The sequence below is a fragment of the Manacus candei genome, unplaced genomic scaffold (assembly GCF_025592945.1).
Source record: "Manacus candei isolate 608988 ecotype Guabito, Panama unplaced genomic scaffold, ASM2559294v1 h1tg000063l, whole genome shotgun sequence".
In the NCBI taxonomy this organism is placed as follows: domain Eukaryota; kingdom Metazoa; phylum Chordata; class Aves; order Passeriformes; family Pipridae; genus Manacus; species Manacus candei.
In genome coordinates, this window is record NW_026138111.1 from 3,694,365 (window position 1) to 3,713,148 (window position 18,784).

The window sequence follows — 18,784 nt, forward strand, 5'->3', positions numbered from 1 at the left end:
CAAACTAAAATTAGTGATGTAATAAAGGCATCAAACTGACTGAAAAGGCATCAGTTTATGAGAACTGAAAGTGTCTCTTCCAATAAATGCCTTGATATTCCAGAAAACTGGGCAAGAACGAGTAAGTTTTCTTAACTTTCTGGAGGTTTGATACCAAAGCTTTAAAAAAGGATTACTGATTTTAAATCCTGTATCTCAAAAGCAGCATAGAAATCTTTTTTCAGAAAGCAGAGAAAGAAAGAAAACCATTGCAGAGCTATTACCGTCAAAGACATGACCTCAGCATGGCAGAGGAGTTGCTTTTGGAGTCTGTAAGAGTGCTTTCTTTGAAACTGGAACCCAGACATTGTGGCTGAAAGGAAAAACTCCATCAGAAATCAATTCAGTTCAGTTAAACTCGAGTATTACTTTAGGACAAAAAGACTGTTTTTGTTGCTTGAACTGCTAAAAAATTAATGAAAACAGTATTTTAACAAGGAGCTTACTGACAAAACCAAAATTTCACTGTTGCTGCATCCAGTTACCCATACTTCTTACTGTTTAATGTCTACCATACACATGTAACCTCAATTACAATAACATCTGATGTTTAACAGGTTTTAGTGCATTTAACTTTGTGGCACCCATGGTACGTAAGGAGGTTATTGTCTTCAAGCGACAGCTAGAGAATTCTGGTTTAGTCTGAGATTATGAAAGTATGAGTTAGTTGAGATCTCATCTAACTTTAGCAGTTTAGAAGTTAATTATCTAAGTTGTCTGGGCTGTGACCCCCCATTGAGGGAGAAGACCCCCCAGGTAGCAATCTATCCCCACCCTTAAATGAATGACATAAACCAACTACAGAGGTGCTTCTCTTTGTTGTCAAGACTTGGAGCACAGAATGAGAAATCTCATGCCAAGAAAGATGAAGTGTCCCCTCAGGGACACAAGTGGCTTCCTATGGGATGGGGGAAGCAGAACATACTCTCCCACCTCCCAGGGCAGACCTGTAACCATAAGCCGTTCTTTTCTCTGCTAGTTAGTAATTGATGGGATTTGTAACTCCACTGCAGGCTGGGCTTTTCTTTAATTTTCACAAACTAGGTGGGGAGAGGCATGCTTGGTAGTGCTGGCGTGTTTAGATGGGAGGCCACAAGGAAAATCCAGCTGTACCAGGAAGCAGTGCTGGTGACTCAGTAAACAGCATGGCACCAAGTGTCCTGGCACAGTGCTTTTGAGCATTGCCTTCCTGATTGTGCTATAGGTTAAATCTCAGAGCTGCTAGTCATTACAGGATCCTACTTCACAAGAGTAAGGTATTAAAACCCCAGACAAATTACATGATAACTCTGTCCTCCTTGCCCTTACCTGCAGCTTCACCTAAATTACACGGTGTTATCCACAACCTTGATTTAAACCTTTCTGAGTACAGGTGGAGGTGCTGTCTTCTGTCCCAGAGGTGGCAGCAGTCTGGAGCAAGTGAAGTGATTTCTACATATGCAACAAGTAAAACCCTTTGGGATTATAGATGGAGAGCACTACAGAAATGTAATATATTGTTACTTCATGAAGTTACTTAATATTTAGAGTTGAAATTTTGCAATATCGCAATAAATGTAAGTGGTTCACTGCACTTGGTGCTAGTATTCATGCAGCAGCCCAGAGCGACACTCTTCCCACAATAAGCAGAGGGCAGAACAGTGAGCAAAGAGGAGCAGCAGTGCTTGTGTTTGACTTGTGGTTCTGGTTTTGCTCCATGTGGGTGCTTGCCACAACAGGGAGATGACCAAATATTTGCAAGCAGTTCAGAACCCCTGCCCTTCCCACTCTCACCCAGCTAGTCGTGAAAGTAGTTGAACTATGGGCAGGTACAGACAGTTCACCATGAATGTTTGCAGCACTAAAACCACTGCAGTTGATACCAGCTTGCATTTGACTTTTAGTTCATCTTGCAGCTTTAGTTCCGTAATTCTTCGTTTGTTGCGTTGTGAATTCCTTCACCTTACTCTGTGGTGTATTGTAGAGACTTCAGAATAACAATGGGTAAATCTGCCCCTTCTGCAGACCCCTCCGAGGGAAGGGAATAAATCTGCCCTGGTATTACACATCTCTGCCAGGCAAAGCCTCTGCATGGCTGAGACCTTCCCACCACACAGGTCCAGAGCACTTTAGGGAAGACAAGTGACCTCTTGTCAGTCCACTGTGAAGTTGTTGGAAGCAGTTCTTGGTGGCAAGAGCAAGCTGCCTTAAAGCCTCCTCATTGCTGGCCCAGTTTTGTTTGCTCCTCTCTATCATCCCCTGGCACCACAGCTTTAATAAGACCAGCATTGTTTTAGCTGATGAACCCAGAGGGAGTTAGTGGAACTCTTGGCAGAGAAAGCAAGACAGAGTCTGGAGGCTCTGTTCTTTGGCTCTGGCCTTCCCTTCCAAACTCAGAATCTCACAGACTGTCCTTGGAGTGTTTCTAGCTTCCAAGAGCTATCAGCAGTATCTGTGGGACAGGATGGAGATCTGTCCTTCACAAGAAATCCTTAGAAAAGGAGCAAAAAAAGAAATGGTCAAATAGATGTATCTTAGCTTGCCTTTGCTATCCTAGCCTGAATGGCCTGGTATCTTTTAGAAAGCTGTGAAGCTGTTCTTTCAGCTTACTTTATTTGAGACTAGGAGGACTTTTGGGGCCTGGGCTGGGCACAGCTCATGTCACTGTGGAACTGTCCATAGCCATTCCAGAGACACAACCATCATTGAGAACTCTGGCTTCAAACTGGAGACAGATAGTAAGATAGATGGTATTACCTGGTCTGGAAACATGGTGATTCAGAAGCTGCTTCACATACAGCACAGCCTTGTGCTTGGCAAAGGGAGGCTGGTTCTGGGAGGTTTAATGTGATCAGCCTCCCTAATGTATGCTATTTTGCAATTCAGAAGTGTTACACAGGCTTCTAGAGCCAGCTAAGTTATGCCTGGTCACAATTCTGCACTTTGGAATAGTAATGTGCAAAGGAATCTTTCAGTGCCTGACTCAGGTGTCTCCTGCACCATGGAATTCTTTCCCAGTTTGAGATGCAATGTTTTTGTTACAACTTGTTTTTAACATGTGAGTGTTTAAATCAATTTCTAAATCTCTTAGAGTATCAAACCTTGAATACAGCATAATTTCACTGATTCCAGGTGAAGGCATTCAGAATGGACTATAAAGTGGATATTTATTCTGCTTGATCTGTCATTGTGTTTCCATGCTAGCACTACCCCTGTTGCTACCCAGTAATCAACTATTGTGGAAACGATACATTGTCCCTAGGGTAAGGTTAGAAAAGTGTTCAAGCACAATGCATCCACTGGATAAATCCAGTTTTAGCAACGTGGTGTTTAAAGCATTATATTCTGCTCATAGAGCATCAGCAAGATGTACTCCCTGGAAGCCAGCCTCACATTACCAGTTTCTCTGTATTTTTTCTCAGGCCCTACATGTCGATTGGAACGCTACGTGATCAAGTCATCTATCCAGACTCAGTGGATGACATGCATGAGAAAGGCTACCAAGACCAAGATCTGGAGTCTATTCTGCAGATGGTTCATCTGTACCACATAGTTCAAAGAGAAGGAGGTAAATTGCATATATTTGTAAAAAGCTTTACAAAATCCTTTCCTCGCATGTGTATCTTAGTGTGACTGACCTTCACTAACTGAACTGGCAAAACTGGATCCAGGCCTTTTGTGGTTTTGGGAGCTGCACAGCCACGTGGTTGTTGCTAACTTCTGCTAAGGGAGGTAGAAGGGCTGAGTGCTCCTCTCCTCCCCTCCCCAGTAAATCCATGCCCAAGCTGAACATCACATCCTTGTTCTCTTGTAATGGCCAGTCTTTTCCTGGTATTGTAAGATCACTGACCTTCCATCATTTTCTTAGAAAATGTAACCTGTCTTAATATCTTGTAATGTCACTGACTACATAAACTTGAAAGCGTGTGAATGAAGAGAGAGTCAGATCTGCTTTCACCTCCTTGGTTTGTGAGATCACCAGGAGTATGTGCCATGAGAAGGAGTGTCAGATACCACCCCAGCAGAGTGAGCAAGTTAAAAATAACCAAACAACACTGGCTGACAGTAGAGTGTTGCCATCTACTGCTTGCTATTTAAGTTGCCATGTGTTCTCAGCATTGTTTTTTCTCAGAGTAGGGGACAATGTAAATACAATGGCACTATAAATATCAAGATGTTAAAGTTTTCTTTTGTGTCTAAGTAACTGGAGCATTTCATGGCTTTTTTTTCCCAAGCATAGCAATAATTTTTGTCCTTCTGTTCCTACCAACCACTAATCTCTAGTTTCAATTTCCTCCCCTTCATTATGCTTTTAAAACAGACACAGGACAAAGTTGGTAACATTTAGAGAAAAGAAAAAAGATCTTTAAACCACTCTAAGGGGCTGATTTGCGAGTGCTGAATGTACCCTGCTTCTCTCTGCTAGCTGTCGAGACTCCTTTTTGAGCAGGTACTTTGGGTGCATTGCCTTGTAATGTATGTGCTTGATTACTCTCAGGATCATTCTGACAATAGAGAGTAGTGCTTCAGCCACTGGGAATCCCAAGGCAATGTCTAAATTCCCATTTCTGGATTGCAGCCTGTTACTCTGTTCAAAAGGCAGAAGGTGTCTTTTATTTTTGAAGTACGCAATGGACACTTCAGTGTCTTTTCTGCACATTTTAGAGTGGGGGGTTGTAATTGTTTATAGCAACAATTGTATACTTCACCTTGCAATCCTTTTGTTAGACTCTCATCTTTCCATAGGTTAATGCTTTTTTATTAAGAATGTGATAATGACTGTTGGCCCTTGAGTTGCAATAGAAAATAAGAATCTGCCATCATTCCGATTCATATTTTTATTCAGATCTGATCCTATGACACAAGAATTGAAAAAGTGGGCAGAGATCTAAACTCAGTGATCGGAATAATTGCAGATAAGGCCTCTACTCCCTGCACTGACATTATTCCTGTTAGTATTCCTGAGCCATTTGCTTCAGTCGATGAAGTGCCCAGATTGCAGAAGAACAAGTGGAAGTGTTAGGGAGCTGGAAAAGGAGGAGCAGTTAAACTGCCAGTGGCAAGAAGTTACTGTGGAGTGTGCATTCATTGTGTGTTGGTACTTGTAGATGCACTGAACAACACATAACCCTCAGCAGCCAAAACCATCGCCCCAGCAGTCTCTGAATGTTCATCACTGTGGTTTCTTACTCTGCAGCTGGAGCATGTAAATGATGGTGAGGCAGTTACTGTGCTACGTACAAGAGCCTTGGCCAGAGTCACTGTTCTGTATTGCCAAGCTGAAACCCCAGGTTTGGATCAGTCTCACTCTACTTTCTCTGCCAAAGAAAGTACTTATTGCTGACCCCATTTTTGCTCTTCTGCCTGTCTGACTGCACATGCACAACACACACAATCTATTAAAAAGTCTGGAGGACACTGTTAATGTTCACTGGTGCTCTACTGAAGCTCAGGGTAGGGGCACACTGTGCAAAAGTTCGCACAAACAGATGTTGGAAAAAAACATGTCTTAGATACTTTGTGATCTAAAGTGACAGAAAGGGGCAAAGCCGGAAAACAAGAAGGGAGATTACCACATACCAGAAGTTTTTAGGACCATAATATACTTACTTGTTCCCTCTTCTCCTTGAGCATTTGCAGGAGACAAGTGCCAAGGTAGGAGCAGAGAGGAAAGCCTTGACATATGATTTGTCACATGACTCAGGTTTCATATGCTCACATATTTTTTAAAGCTGCCCTGGTCTGGAACAAAGACTCATATTCTGGTTTTTTTGAACTAGCGGGACAGAGAAATACTTGTTGAAAGTGAACAATTGAAATTTTTTGTTTATACACAGATTAATATTTCTAGTGCCAGTTTTTATTTTATTCTTTTACTTAAAATATTACTTTTAACCTAAAATTATTTTTATTAAAAATGGAGCTTTATTCTTTGTGAAATAGTGAAAAATCCCATATAAAGCTTGTAGAACAAAGGATTTGCCCCAAACCACCTTTGTCCTTTCAGCAAACTGCTTTGATGCTTGACAGACACTGGCATTTTACAATAGAAAAATTTTTTGCTGAAAAATTCCCAGCAAATTTCTATTTATATATTATATACACTTTTGGAAAATGTACTACATCTAAAAAAAAAAAAAGAAATCATTCTTAGTTACTCAGATCCATGTGGATATATGGGATATGTCGATGCTATTTTGAACCATTTCCTTAACTGTTCTAAAAATGGAGTGAACTATCTGTCAATCATTAAGTTATAGAAATCTAATATAATTCTTCAATATTTATTTCTCTTCTCCCTCAGAGCCTTACCTCTGTCTCTTCCCTTTTCTCCTATCCCCTGCAGCATTAAGCTCAACCAGGCAACAGGCTCCTTAGGGCATGACTCTCTTGTACTTTAATTGACCACGAAAGTCATGTGTGTATAATCTGATGCTTTGCAGTTTTGTGTTCTGCTCTTTGTGGGCAGTTATGAAAAAGCCAGATGGAGCCAGAAGTACACAACTCTGACTCAAATTATTTGTTCTGGCGTGATTTTATTGTCTTTAGCTGAATTACTTCCACATTGCACAGTACAAGGGTCACCACATTCCAAATATAAGGTAGCCAACAAGAGCCTGACGTTGTCCTTGTTGCAGCCAAGGACAGAAATTCTCCTTTTTCTACCAATACTGTTTGACCCAGTTAGAAATAAATAGAATGGTTACAAGAATTAATAGCCCAGTTTTTGGCATTTAGCTTCTGTGTTACCCTCATGAAACTTTTTTCAGTTAGTATCAACAGAATACATCAAATCCAGCAAAACAACAGTCTCCTTCTCCACCACCACTGTTGTGGATGTCACTGAGCCCAAGCCCTCGAAGAACCCAGTGCAGTGGCTGTTGACAGTACCCCCCCTTGCTGCTGGAGGCAGAGTTCCTTTCCTCCTGAGGCCCACACTAATGTTTTTCTCACCTGCTGGATATTAGAGGAATGCTGTTTTGTTACTTACCTTTATATTGTCAGTAAGGTGCCCCCTCAACACTTGCAAAGTTGCTAGCTCTACCAGAACCATAATTTCATACAAAATGTGGGTAGCAAAGAAGGTTGTATTCAGCGTGGGTGGTGAAAAAGCATGTCCAGAAATCGGGGGTAATATCATGGAGATGTGCTGTAGATATATCTAAGGTGGTTCCTTTTGGCCTGCTTTGAAAATCTGTGTACATTTAGCAAGTGTCAGTTGTGATGCAGCCTTAGGCTGCCAACAGCCTGTGACACAAGCGGAGCCATGAGTACGTGTAGCAGCACAGTGAACGCATGACCGGGCCTGTCTGGCTAGGGCTGATGACATTACTGAGCAAGTTCAACCTGTTTATGGTTTCTCAGCACCCCAGATTATAATTATTCCTCATTATTTTGCACATTTGTCATATCTTTGGGTCTTGTCCAGGGAACCTTTGTGCTAGGCCACATATAAACACACAGACAAGCCCATTTCCTCTCTTTGACATTTTTTCATCTGATTGTTTTAGCCCTGGATTTACTTTTGTTACTGGTACCAGCAGGAACTCTGGAAGAGCTCTGCCAGCTTTTCCAGTGGCTCTGCAATTCAGAGACACAAATCCTTGCAGTGTCACGCTGAGCTGGGGTTCATACAATTGATGGTCTCTTTGTTCCTTCCTCAACTGTGGGTTGCCCCTGCATATTCATCCTGCACAGCACCCGGGCTCTCTTCCATTTGGACAAGTCCTCAGAAAATAAGCTGTGCAAGAGGCTTCCATGCCCAAAAATTCACCAGGGGTGGACTCTCTGGCTGTGTTAGCCTTTCTTCTGTCAGATAATGCTCCAGTCCATGTCTGATAAGGCACACTGGAATGGAAATCTGGAAAAAGGAAACTTTAAGCATATCTTTTCATGGCAGCTGAATGCTCTGTCTTGCATGAAATGCTTGTATTCAGAAGGATGAAAGATACAGAGGGCTACAGATCCCAGGTGTAACCATTTTTTTGTTGCGAAATATAGCTTGTGTTTTCCTTCAGAAAACTGAGATTAAAGGAATTATAAAAGAAACCATGCAAGAAAATGAGATGCTATCATGAGGCTATCAGTGGTTTCTGCAGACAACTGTATGTATTTCTCTTGCTGTTAGTGTGCCCCAGCACATTATATGTGCTCTTTGTCTTACTGGCTGCAAAAGGCATTTCTGTGACATCCAGTGTTCATCACATCTACATCAGGGCTGTGTGTAACAAGAAGCTGGGCAAGGAATTTGGACTCCGAAAGCTGGGATTGTGTTTGCACCTACTGAGAGGTTTGTGCTGGGTTCATGGGCGAGCCATTTCATTTCTTCCTTTGGGAAGTGGATGTAGCTGTGGGTGACCTAAGCTGCTGACTTGGCTGATATTTCCAGAATGCTAATGACCTTCACTGACCTATGCCACGTCAGCAGGAAGAAACGGGAGACAAGTAGGTGCACTATTGTTCATGCACAGTGGGGAGTCTGTTTAGTGTGAGTTACAATGCCTAAGTGTTCAGAGGAAATTGTTCAGACATTAGAAAATAATTTTCAAAAGGGGTAATATAAAAATGCACACTTCCTTATCTGTTGTTTGAGGCATTCCAAGTGGGAAATGGAAAAGTTCAGGGAGGGAGCTAGGCAGGAAGAGACGAGATGCACCTCTCATGTTCAGTTAGAATGTAAGTTGAAGTGACCACAGAGATGACCATTGTATCCTGGTAAAAAGAGGGTAAATCTTACACCTTTAGAGAAAATAATAGAATGATTTCGCTGACAAGAGAATGCTTCTTCATGCCTCACCATGCACTCTAAGGCACGTGGTGTGACTCTTGGGAATTGTCATGTGCAGGGCTGAGAGTTGGACTCAATGATCCTTATGCGTCCCTTCCAACTCAGCATATTCTGTGATTCTTCTTGAACTTCATTCCCTTTTTGTCTTTTAATAAGCCTTTAAGAACCAGCTGATCAGGAAGAAACTGTATGAACACAGGCACTGCTTCCCCAGGCACATGTGCACACATGCACACCCACCCACACCCAAGCTCAGATCCTGGTCCCTGGAGCTCATCTGTATTCTCAGCTTAAAAATAACAGAACATAAGAAGCAGCTTGAATGTTGTATTTAGAAGCATAGTTGTTTTTATGGCTTTCATGAAGGACTGTTCCCATCCCTTCCTAGAACCCTTTGCCAAAAGGTGTTTTACAGTGTTTTTTGGAAGCTCAAAGTGTCCCAGCACCGGGACTGCTCAGCAATAGCAGCCTCTGTATATCTGTTCCCTTTACCAGAGTATATCCAAATGGTGATTCAGTTATTCACTACACAACTCCATCTTTGCTTGGAGCCTGCTGATAGAAAGCACTGGATGTGCCCCTGGGAGGATATCTACTGGGATCCTGAAACAAGAATGGAAGGAAAATAGGGAAAAACTATAGGATCACTACAGGTGATGTCTTCCTTCTGTGTGCATGCCTGGCTTTAAAATCTAACTATATACAATTTTATTTAAAAATAATTGCATTATATTTTCCAATTTGATATAGAGAAAATTCTTGAAATTCAGTCTGAAGTTATCAATTCCTGGTTTTGGTCACACAGGCCCCCTGCTTTACTGAGGGTTTTTTCAGTCCTGTCAAGCCCAAGCCCAGGCAGAACAATCCCCAGCTTGTTGCACCTTCACAAGCCCCTTTTGTCTCACCTTTATTCAGTTACCAGACATGACACAGCCCATCCTCCTTGCTTTATCTTATTTATAGTCTTTTCTGGCAAATGTTTATTTTCAGTTTGGCAGTGGCAGAAAAGGGGTTTTAACTTTTTAGTTACAGTGTTTCTGGGCTGATTTGGAAAATGTTCTCTTTCTCAGCCCTGCTCCAGCTGCTTGTCTCATGAGATGATCTGTTGAGAGAAATGTCTTATCAGATTTTCGCTACATCCATACTCTCCCTTTTCAAAACTCATTTATTTTGCTACTCTATACATCTGAATTGTTTGACTGAAGACTTATTTTCAGTAGGGTAGTTTGTTATTTGAAGTTTTTCATTAGTGGGAATGAATCATGCCAGAGTACTCACAGAACACCAGTCTGCCCTAGAATTGCAGATAAAATGCCTGATGCTCCCATTGCATGTATCTGAAAGTGATAAAGAAATACATCAGTTAGAGGCCATGCAGAATATTAAATAAGGATACCCCCTGTTATAGCAGTTGTGGGTTATTTCTAAATACAAGGTAGTGGGAAATTTGTATAGAAGATCCTCCTGTCTCTGTGCAGTTTTGCTGCTTGTCTGTGTCTGCAGCTGTGTTTCTGTTGAGTTTGCTGACAGTTTTCTTTGCCTACTGTGGTGAATGCAGTCCAGCACTGCTCTTTGGGGTTTTTTTTAGTTTATTTTAATTTGTTTTTAAATTTCCACTGATAACTTTAAAGAAAAAATAGCAAATTGTTTCAAGAAACAAACATGACAGAATAAAATTATTAGTTACAGGTCAAAGAGTTTTTTCAAAGAGACGGTAAGTAAAGTTTTTTGACAATATCTACATGACCAAAAGGTTAAACTCCACTTTCGAAATTTACATGATATGAGGGACATTTTTCCAGTTGATGGCCAGTGGAAAAGCATTGAGGTATTTCAGAAGATGTGATCCAGAACCCTGAGCTATCTCTTCTGCAGTGGAATTGCTCTTTATGAGATATTGCAAGTGAAGCTGCATTTCCTTCATAAACTTACATGGTCCTGACTCATTTTGTTTGCATTTCTTTTAAAAGGCTGGGATGCCATCATGGATTGGAAAGATGTCTTATCAGGAGGAGAAAAACAAAGGATGGGCATGGCTCGGATGTTTTACCACAGGTAAGTGTTAAGATTCATTCCTTAAGTAGCGTTTGAAAATGAGGAAGGGTTTTGCAGGTTTCCTGTTACAATTTGAGCTGTAGTAGGCTATAATCTGCAATATGCAACACTGCCAGACAGCTGCATAGGGCCTGCATAAACCTTGTTGTTTATTCATACAAGCTTTGCCTTTAGTTTGAGCAATGTTTCTTAAGCTTTGCTTTTGGCAACATAACATTACCTGTTGGAGATATTAATTTCTTTAACATCTCAGGCACAAACACCTTCCCTCCTACAATTGTGGCAGAAATCTGATGGACTGTTGCAGAAGGTCTTGGAGTTTGATAGCCAAGCTCCAAAACCTTTTGTTTTTGGAGACTGCAAGCACACAAAGACAGCCCAGTCCACACATGGCAGTCCACGGAAAGCTGCTGAGTCAGCTGTATCTACTGCCCAACTTGCTGATAGGACAAAATAAGCCTAGGTCAAACTAGGACATAATATTTAGATCACTGTGTACTCAGATGGACCAGGAAATAAACCCCATTTTTCCTGGAAGTTGTCTCTGCACCTGAATAATGCATGGAAAGTTTATGTTGTTGCTAGCCAGCTTCCAGCTGTAAAGAGAGACAGCTGTCTGGCAAAAATAGCTCTCTCCTTTCTGTTGTTGTTGCAATGAAACATCATACATGGGAATACTGTCCAAAACCTAGAAGAGTAATGTTCTTCATCTGCTTTTGAAAGGCCGAAATATGCATTGCTGGATGAATGTACGAGTGCTGTAAGCATTGACGTCGAAGGAACGATATTCCAGGCTGCAAAAGCTGCTGGGATATCCCTCCTTTCCATAACACACAGACCTTCTCTTTGGTAAGTATGTCTGGGGCTTTATCATGGTCCTTGCTTTTAGCTTTCTGACAGGCAGTGGATTGGCCTTTACTCTTTCTACTAGGGCAGTTGTTTAATCAGTATCTACTGCACTTTCTAAGATAACTTGTCTACAGCTATAGTGATTTAAATTAATTTAGCATTGATTTTTTTAATTCTTTGAAACTTGTTTATTCCTCCCTCTTATTTTTTTAATGTGTTTCAGTTATTAGCATGCAAGTGTCTGAGATGCAATTAATAAGTCTACACCACAGCCACAACAGATATAACCAGGTTGTTCTGTAAAGGTGACAAGATACTTGAGGTGTCCTGGGGAAGTTTACCAGTGTGGGGAGAAGATGGGAAACTTGCCAAGTGGTTAAATTATTCCTTGTTCTTCCATAGGAGTAATACATCTGGCTTTTTAACTTCAATTGTATGTTCTCTATCTGCAGCATTTGTGAGCTTTCAAATATGGTTATCTGGTAAAATAAGAAATATTGGAATTCTGAGAAGCATCATTCTAGGAGGGAGTACTAAGTATAGAAGAGTCCCTGCAAGGAAATAAATGTAGTTAATGTATAAAAGAGACCAAGGGCAAAATGAGACCAAGGAGGCATAAGATAACTTTAGCAGAGACTATTTGTTCTGAACTCCTAGATCCTGCTGTCAGACTGTTTGCTTTTTTTAAACTGATGACAAAAAAATCCATTATTAGTATGTTGCCTCAAAGGAAAGAAATTGTATCAGTGTTTGCTTCTCTGAAAAGGAATGGTTTCCCTAGCATTCCTTCTTCCTCTGTGTAGGTGATGACAGTGGAAATGGTTTTTGTTGAATCAAGACCTAAATGTTAAGAAAAAATGAGTATTCTGATAGAAAAAAAATGTTCACATAGACTTTTGGTTTTAAAATAATTTAAATTACGCTTATAAAGAAAAGAAATATTTCATCTTGTTTAGGTTTGCCGGTTTTTTAAAACCACTGCTCAAGAAAACAGGTATTTGAGAGCATCTCATCCATAAATGATTATAAGAGGGAAGTTATTCAAAAGACCTTTTGAGAAAGGTCTTTTGAGTTCAGTTTCTTACCAATATTTCTTGTTTCCTAGTATTAGTGCTATTCAGGAAGGCTTGGGATTGCTCTTGTAATCTCCACAGTATTACTGAAATGATCAGAAATCTGGTGATTTGTGTGGTTCTGGAGAAGTAAACAGAAATCCTGAGTATTTAGAAATAAGCACACCTTTAACTTATGTATGCTTTCACAGGGACTGCACTGCAGAGTAAAAAAAAGCATGTTCACATGCTATTTTCTCCTCTTCAAGATTATACCAGGAAATATTTGCTCTTTTAATCGAAATGTTTATTAAAACTTTCCTAGACCACAGACACTGGACATCTCAGTCAGCTCTTAGCTTCTTGATTTTTTGGGATTTGGTGGGGCAAAAGTAGAGGGATAGATGGGGTCACAAAGAATAATATGCAGGAAGTGCTCAATGTAAGTCTGGAGATTAATCTTTTTTGAGTCCCACGTCATAAACCATTGAGTTTATTAAACTGTCACATTCCCTGGATGGGATTTATAATCAGTGTTTTATGATGCATTTCATCTTCTGTAATTTATAGTGATAAATTACACAGTCATACCAGCAGCTCTGAGGGAACTCTCTGCTCTTGGTCTTGTACCTCCTGAAAAATGTCTTGTCAGGTCTTGACAAACTCCACATATAGACCTTTGAATATTTTCAGTGCACACACCCTGATACTCACTGAAAGATCTGTGACTCCTACACAGACTTTTTTATTTTGGCCCCTTGCAAATCAAACCATGTTTTAGGACTGAAGGTGCCTTTAGCCAGCCTTATAAGATGCAGGGAACAAACTGAAGTGTAATTTGAACAAACTCAAGTTTTATCAGTAGCAGCAGGTGCACTGTGCCTGCCTCACTGTATTTTCCACTAAGGAGGTAAGACATCTCTCAGGAAGCGGGGTAAATAAAATAAACTGGGACTAGCATTCCTGAGGAGAAGCAAACCGTGTCTGTCGCTGCTGTTCAAGGCCCTGGAGAAAAAGGCATCTGATGGAGTTGAAGTGAAGGCAACTGTAGCCACAGACAGTGTTTCCAGGAGGGAGGCTACCACCTAGGCCAGAGACAGCAGATGATGAGGGAACCACCACTGCAGGTGAGGGCCTCGGTGAGCCCTATGGGCATATGGCAGTGACTGCCCCACTGGGAGCCCACAGCGGTGCTACAGTGAGCTTACAGCGGGCACCACTGCTGAAGTTCACTGGATGGCCTAGGGGGGCCCTGGTGACAGACTTTGAAATACCCAAATCCCTCACGCAAGACTGTCCCGGGATGATGAGTCATTGAAGAAAAGGTCTTGCCCAGTGATCCAGGACTGAACACCTCTCAGATTCCTGAGAGGCACCATTGAGAAGAGACAGACATCCAAATTTATTTGCAAAAATGGACCATCTGTTCCCTGAGCCGTTACTAATGTTTTAATTTCTACTGCAGGAAGTACCACACTCACTTGCTGCAGTTTGATGGACAAGGTGGCTGGCGTTTCGAGCAGTTGGACACCGCTATCCGTTTATCACTGAGTGAGGAAAAACAGAGACTGGAATCCCAGCTTGCAGGAATTCCTAAAATGCAGCAGAGACTGAATGAACTGTGTAAAATCCTGGGAGAAGACTCAGTGCTTAAAACAATGGACAAAGAGGAATAAATAATTTATGGTTTATGTTTTTAAAAGTATTTTTTTAGTTAAAAGCATTACAAATTCAGCCATTGTCCTTTGCATGCATTGTGATAGAGGCTTAGAGCATAGCGAAACACAGCCAGCAGAAAATAATGCTCTGAATGCTATGTAAGACTTTAGCATTTTAGTATTAAGGAAGAAAGAGGTTGAACTGTGAAAAGAAAATAAGCAAGTGCACAGAGTATTAGATTAGTCATTGCAGCTTATGTTAATTCCTAGTGAAAGCCCGATTCACTGCAAGAAATGGCCAATACACTTAGGTTTTGTGGGTGAATTTTTGCCTGAGACTTGGCCTGCAGAATGTGCTCTTGTACCAGGTTACTGTGCATATGATATGCCTGCTACGCAGAGCAACTGGGCATGAAACTCAGGCATGGAGCACGGCAGAGGCAGTATCTGGGTGAGTATGCAGATGCATGCAAAAATCTCATCTGGGTATAAGAAACATTCAGCCCATGTGAAACAAGACTCCTGTTCTACTACTGAATTGTATACACACCTTTACCTGCATTTTTATAGGAAATAACATAATAGGCTGATCAGAAGACAACTGTCCGAGCAACCCACTGCCCCCGTGACGGAGAAACAGGGATAGAGCTAAATATATAATGTGCTCGTGCTGTACTTTATGCCACTGCACATAGCTTCAGAGGCTCCTTGCCCTTCATGATACATCAGTTCCTTTGGGGGATTATTTATATCCCTTATTCAGTAGCCTCTGGTGGTGTGGATGGAGCACTGGGCCTGGCATCAAGTGACTTAGTTTTTGCTTGACTAAATCATTCATTTAGATCCATGTGTCTGATCCAGCCAGCATCCATCTCTGTTCCTCCATTGGTATAATCACAACATAGACACTTGTTTGTTCCATGAGACACTTTATGACAGGAAGGACTGTAGGAGAAAGAAAGGTCAGTTTCTAACAATAGACTGAATTCTCAGCCACGACTGTCCTGCCTGTTAAAATGCTCAGCATTTACAAAGGTCTGTGAAAAGTTAGAGCATTTTGTAACCACTAATTAATATGTCTGCCGTATTTTGGTGAAGTGGCTGAACACTGCCCTCACCGTGAGCAAATGCACTGATTAACAGGTTTGCTTTCAAATGCACTCACTGATTGTCCTGTCTGCTTTTCAGTCAGTAGGAACATGGTCCCCAGTCAGTCAAAAGGTGCTTAAATAGAACGGCCTGAGACAGTACTGGCCTCCATGCCTTGATGGAGGCAAAACCTGGAGAATTAGAAATAAAGATGTGAATGTATTTAAGAGCTCCTGCTCTCTCTGGCTGCAAGTGCATGGCAGAAGGGCAGCTTGGGAGTGAAGATCAGATGTGGTAAGAGGCTTTACAGATGGGTAAATGAGCCTTAGCTGAGATGTAGCGATCCTGAAATTTGTTGGTTCTTTTTTTCCCAGAAGTGTGATTCCTTAGAAGATTTATGTCTGTTGTTCTCAGTCTGAGAAAGGCAGTGCATAAGCTGTTAAGCACTGCTAAAGAGAGGAGAAATATTTTAGGGGCATTTGCTGAGATGGAAATGCTTGAGCATCCTGAAGTTAATAGAAACTGTTTCCTTTTTCTGATTACTTCACGAAAACGGGGAAGGTGAATTAATTCCATCTGCCAAATCCTAGTCCAGTGCACTAATAATTAGCCCATATTCCTTCTCACTGTGTGCTCGGCTTCATGTTTGGTATGGCACTTCCACCAGAAAGTGGAATAAGTCTGCTCCCTCCAGAATCTGTGGCTTGAATGTAACCCTGTAACTTAGCCTGGTGACAGCAGTTTGTTCCTTTCTTTAGTTTTGCTGTAATTTTCACCCACTGAGACATCCCACTGACATAGAAAGGAATGCTCCTGGGAACTTTTGAAAGGGCTGAAAAATTAAGGTTCAAGAAGTTGTGTAAAAAAACTAAAGAACAGACTGGAGGTCACTGCTGTGGTGGCTGACATGTGCAGGCATTTTAATTTGCAAGTGTCTCTGCTTGTCCCTCTCCCTGAAGGCGAACTTTCTCCCCTCTCATCTTCAAAGCAAAATTTGGAGCTGCAAAGGAAAAAAAGAAGTCAGCCAAGAATCTGTTCTCAGTGAGCATGAATGAGATGACTGATGAGTGTAAAAAGCTTGCACGTTTTTGAGTTATGTTTCTCTAAGATGTGGTGAATCAGGCGCACACCATACACATGCCCTTGTCCCAGCTGCTGCGTATCCTGCTAGCTCAAACCAGCCACCTTTCCACAGGAGGACCTGAGGTGGAGGAAGGGGCATTATTGTTCCCCCCCACACACTAAGCACTTTAATATGTGGCTAGGAGCTGAACCAGGGTTGTCCACTCCCTGAATGAGTAGGACACTGAAAAGTGATGAAGAAGTGGCCCAGTTTGGTACAGCTCCAGGTATCCCACCAAAGCTCTGCTCTGGCCCTTGACTTGCTGGGAGCCATTATGGACAATGCAGCATCTGAAATCTGCTGTACACCTCGCAGAGATCAAAGTGGCCATCCCTCATGGCATAAAGCAGACATCTTCTGAGGAAACCATGTTTAGTAGAAGAAAGTTTTTTGATGTTTTTTTTTAATGAGATTATGCATAAAACATACAAAAGATATATATGTTACTGATGAAATTTTGATGAAAACTGAAATAATACCAGGATCAATGTAATAGTGTTTTCTTTGAAGTTTGACATATATTTCTTGAATCCAGAAATAGACTTAACAATTCCCATCTAGTAATGTAATGTAAAATATTCTAGACTCTCGCTCAACTATTCACATTCTTGTAGGCATGGCAAGAACATTAGAGGCTGGTATGAGAAGAAACACTTCTCTAAATAGGAACTTTCTGAGTGATACTGAACCAGTTTTAGAAGGATTTTCTGTACTGGTGGCTCATTATTTTTAAAGCTAGTTTTGTGGCAGGAAGAGAAGCTGCCCTGGAGATATTTTCTGCGAACTTTCTCTGTTGTTCCAAGGGCTAATTGAGACTGGGGTGTCTGTTTCTGTTTCTTCAGAGTTTTACAGGGCATAGGCAAACTCATTTTGTGCTGCTTCGGACCCAGCCGAGCAGAGGTGCATGCTCCCTGCTCAGGAATAACTCAGGGAGACAGTTCTGGAGCCGAGGCACGGGGAACACGTGACCCTTGCAGTGCAAGAGGGTCAGAGTGGGACAGGATGCCGTGGTGGAATGAGAGCTGCTTATCACTGTTCATTCCCTTTCTGTCATTCAGGAGCTGTGACTCCCTGGGAGGCCGAGGAAGTGACTTTTTGGTCTTCTTTCTACCTGTTGTATCTAGCTGGAGCTAGCCAGATCCCGCTCATTGTGTCATAGCACCTGTGCATTCAGGGCAGGATGCTGCACAGTGCTGAGCACACCTGGCCCCCATAAGCACCCTCTCACCCCCCAGGGCTCAGGGCAGACTGGACTTGCCTGGGTCTGCATCCTAGAGGAGTACAGGTGCTGAGCAAAATTCATACCAGCCTCAGGCAAGGAGTAACTGTACAATAAAAATATGAATTTTCCACATCAGTTCATTCAGGTAATGCAGGAATTTTTTGGAAGAATCTTCAGAATGGGAGGACACGTTTTTTGTGCATGGGATTTCAGTATTTTAAAGTGGGAGGAGTTTGTTTTTCACTTAGTTTTGGGACCAGAGTCATTCCTACTTTGGACTTGGAAGCCCTCCTTCTGCAAGGACGGAAGACCCCACATGTCTTTTAAAAGACTTTTTGAAAGCAGTGGGATTTGTATTTGAGTAGGCAATGAAGGACTGGGTAATCACTGGGATATTTTAAAGAAAATTGCATTAAAAAATTATCCCCTAAAGCAAATGAATACATCTGCAGTCCCCTCAATATGTCTGAATGGTGACAGTGCATGTCAAAGTCAAATTTATGGGCCAATCGTATAAAGAAATCCCCTTACTGAGCTGTTCGTGAAGCTTAAGAGAACTGAACTGCTAATCAAATGTCTTTGTTTTGTTTATGTTTGATATTAATGCCTTTTAAGAGCAGACGATTTATAAAGCAATAAAATATGCTTTACAGTTGTAATTTATTCCAACCTCAAATAAAACACATTGCATTTACTTTGAGTTTGCAGTGTTCCTTATGAGTCACTCACAAAGCAGTCAGGACCTGCCTCCATGTGCTCTGTAAGTCCTTTCCCATCCCTGGTTTCTGTGATGGAGCAGGAAAGCTTGGGGTGGATGTTGTGTGTTTTCAAGTTAAAACAGGTGTTCCTAGATCAGGCTGGTGTCAAAGGCTGCTATGAGGTTTCTCATGTCTCATGCCCATCCACTTCAGTGTGTACCTGATTTGTGAC

General features: G+C 41.6%; 1 protein-coding gene across 1 annotated transcript in view; it reads left to right on the plus strand.

Annotated features, from left to right (window-relative positions):
* ABCD2 (ATP binding cassette subfamily D member 2) overlaps window positions 1–18,554 on the plus strand; it is a 45,730-nt gene extending 27,176 nt beyond the window's left edge. Inside the window, exons 7-10 of the mRNA XM_051805212.1 lie at window positions 3,441–3,586; window positions 10,777–10,861; window positions 11,585–11,710; window positions 14,228–18,554. Coding sequence (XP_051661172.1) covers window positions 3,441–3,586; window positions 10,777–10,861; window positions 11,585–11,710; window positions 14,228–14,438 — 568 coding nt within the window. The 3' untranslated portion in view covers window positions 14,439–18,554. The remainder of the gene's footprint in view (window positions 1–3,440; window positions 3,587–10,776; window positions 10,862–11,584; window positions 11,711–14,227) is intronic.
* Window positions 18,555–18,784: the final 230 nt, after the last annotated feature.